We start from the raw sequence: 2,797 nt of genomic DNA on the forward strand, positions 1-2,797 counted from the left end.
GGTGTTTTTTGTTATTCAATTTCAACTTAAACTTATGGCTGAGATGTTGAGATAATTTAGTCGTTTTCGAAAAGGACAGAAAATTAGACGAATTGTAGCAGTTAACGGAAATAAGTTGATCCAAAGGTTGGCACAGAAGGGATAAATTTATAAGGACTGCGTAAAACAACAAAAATTCATGTGAATAATCTCTTACATATATTTATTACATATATATTGAATCTGAGATAAGGGTAATTAATTTAATTGGTGGTACCGTAAATTGCTGAATTCTTGATGTTACAATGTATGTTTTAAAACTGGAAATCGTTTGTTAAAGAAGGTTTGATTAATATAAGAATTGAGGAACTGACATGCGCATGATTTTGGTGTGTATTACAACTTGAAACTGTGCCATATGCATATGTCACATGGAGATTTAAAAAAGTCAGGTTTCTCTTTTCTCGGGAAATTATAGACGGTAGCTTTTAGTTTCAAGTTTTATACAGAAAAATTGATACGTCGCGTTAAGATGTCACTTGTTAACTCTTTCTCACTATCAAACCCTTTAACTTGACTCTGACGGAGCGGCAGTCCATTTTGTTTTATTTGTTTTAAGAAAAATCAAAGAAACATTAATGAAAACTTATGTAAGAATTAGAACGGTAATTGTGCCATACGTTAGTACACCATTTTTTTTTAAATAAAAACAAAATAATGCAAGTAAGCAGCGCTATGCGTTTTGCAAATATGTATACATGTACATGATTGTATGTGGTTACAAGGTACAATGTGATGAAAATTAAAGGATGTAAAATAAAATTGGTTATCAAGTAAGTTTTTATAAACATGAATTTACTTGGTATCGCATATTGATAAAATATATAGAGAGAGAGAAGACACACACACACACACACACACACACACACACACACACGGTATCGATTAGACCAAACCTAACCCCAGAGTGAAGCCTAACTAAACCCCGGGTTTACTTTAAATTTGGAGTTTACTTGGGTCTTATTTTGAAAATTAAAATACATTGTACTTCTGATCGGGGTACACTCTGTGTCCACTCTGGGTTTAAATGCGGTTTACTCTGGGTCCACTCTAGTAAACCCAGATAGTAAGTCCAGGGTTTAGTTGGGGTTTACTTTCTGTTAGGTTGGGTCTGATCGCCATTCGGTACTTGTTGTAGTTCACTCAAACCATGGCTTGTCTTGTACTGATTTCTCTTTTTTTTTAAGTCCTCATAATTTGACAGAGATACTGAACGCAAATTCAGAATAATTAAAACTCAGTTTATTAGAGAAATAAAATACAAGCGCTAACACAGTGTAGAAAATACAGACAGGGTTGTATTCAGATTTCTCCTGATTGATGTATGTGGATATTTTACATCGTGTTAAAAAGGGATACTTCTCGATATAACAGTGGAGTGTGCATTTCCGGATGTTCGATAGACCATACCTCGGAAACTCCTCGCTTGTCTCTTTACAAGAGATAATTGTAAAATTAAAACCAAAATAAGTAGAATTTTGAGAAAAAGTGTTCAAAATGATATCTATTTAAGAGGGAAACAATTACGGGCAATGGGCAGTGAGTCATTTGAAATCGCATGTGGGAAAAATCGGATGTCCCTCCTTAATTAGTTCGAAAGTGTTTGGCAGAGAATACTTCACCAAAATATCAACTTGATATTATCAACATTTACGTGTCCGTAATCTCAAACAAAACTTCAACGCAATTTTCGCAGTGTTCACATCTAGCCATCAGCGGCGTTCACATATTTCTCCAGCCTCTCTGTTTCCTTGTGGGCATTTTCTATTTTCTTCTGCACGAGAGCTTCTTCTCTTCTCTGTTGTGCACGGTCTTGTTTTTCTGACTGAACCTTCTCTTGATTTTCTATTTAAAAGGATGGGGTTAATTTCATAAACGCTAATATTCTTAGATTTAATTATTATTTTAGTTTTATTTTATGAATGCAGTCGAACTTTGTACCTCTCCATTTCTCAAAGTCCTCCTCTTTGTCGCCACACGTCAGTCTGCTCGGCACTGGTTTCGGTGTCCCCTCCTCTGAGATGAAGGACAAGCCAAATGCTACTCCCCCCTTCTTCTCCGTCACTTCTTCGGTGACCATTGTACGAATCACCTTCTCGTACTCCTCAGCTTCCTCCTTTCCCATCACCCCAACCTTATTATTTCTTGCTAGACAGCTTTGGAAAATACCCATGTAATTTGTGATTGTATCCAACAACAGCAGGGAATCATAATGATACGCCTTTATGACGTCACATTTATTGTGACGTATCAATCAACCCAAGCTACAGTAATCTGCACCGAAATTCATATTTTGGGAATGATTGGCGCACACTTTCAAAAGCCAATAGCTAAAGATAGTTGATATCACACAGTCATGTATGTGCAATTGATTATACATGGGCAGATCTGCCGTCTCTCCCCCCCCTCCCCTCCCCCCATAATAATCATCAGATTGCAGCAGCTGTGTAGCGTAAGTATCTTTAGTAAGAAAAAAATGAGAAACTAAAAAGATCTTGCTTTATAAAAAATCCGCCGCTCTCTTTTTTCAGAACAAAAATGCCGATTTTTAAGAGATTGTGACCTGTTTGATTCAGGTGTATGATTTATAAAGTTTTCACCCATTATTGGCTGTTATTTTGTAGCATAAAACTCAAATTTTTAATAAAAAAATCTCTCCCTCTCCCTCTCTTTCTCTCAAATACTGTAGATTCATTATCTTACGCAAGAACTCAGTTCCGCAATACTGCCATTACCCATTCAAATGAAGTAATCATTG

At 36.0% G+C, this 2,797-nt stretch overlaps 1 protein-coding gene across 1 annotated transcript; it reads right to left on the minus strand.

The window, feature by feature from the left end:
• Positions 1-1,273: 1,273 nt before the first annotated feature.
• Positions 1,274-2,291, minus strand: LOC105334790 (uncharacterized). The gene is made up of 2 exons (XM_011438362.4): positions 1,981-2,291; positions 1,274-1,884 (listed from the first exon to the last, which is right to left on the minus strand). The coding sequence occupies exons 1-2, from the start codon at positions 2,210-2,212 to the stop codon at positions 1,745-1,747; spliced, it is 372 nt and encodes a 123-aa protein (XP_011436664.3). The 5' UTR covers positions 2,213-2,291; the 3' UTR covers positions 1,274-1,744.
• Between the last annotated feature and the right edge of the window lie 506 nt (positions 2,292-2,797).

Source organism: Magallana gigas, chromosome 7 (assembly GCF_963853765.1).
Source record: "Magallana gigas chromosome 7, xbMagGiga1.1, whole genome shotgun sequence".
NCBI classification, from domain to species: Eukaryota; Metazoa; Mollusca; class Bivalvia; order Ostreida; family Ostreidae; genus Magallana; species Magallana gigas.

Coding starts and splice junctions, on each gene's coding strand:
- LOC105334790 (XM_011438362.4), bottom strand. CDS start 2,212: ATGGGTATTTTCCAAAGCTGTCTAGCAAGAAATAATAAGGTTGGGGTG. Junction 1,885..1,980: donor GGACTTTGAGAAATGGAGAG/GTACAAAGTTCG, acceptor CCTTTTAAATAG/AAAATCAAGAGAAGGTTCAG.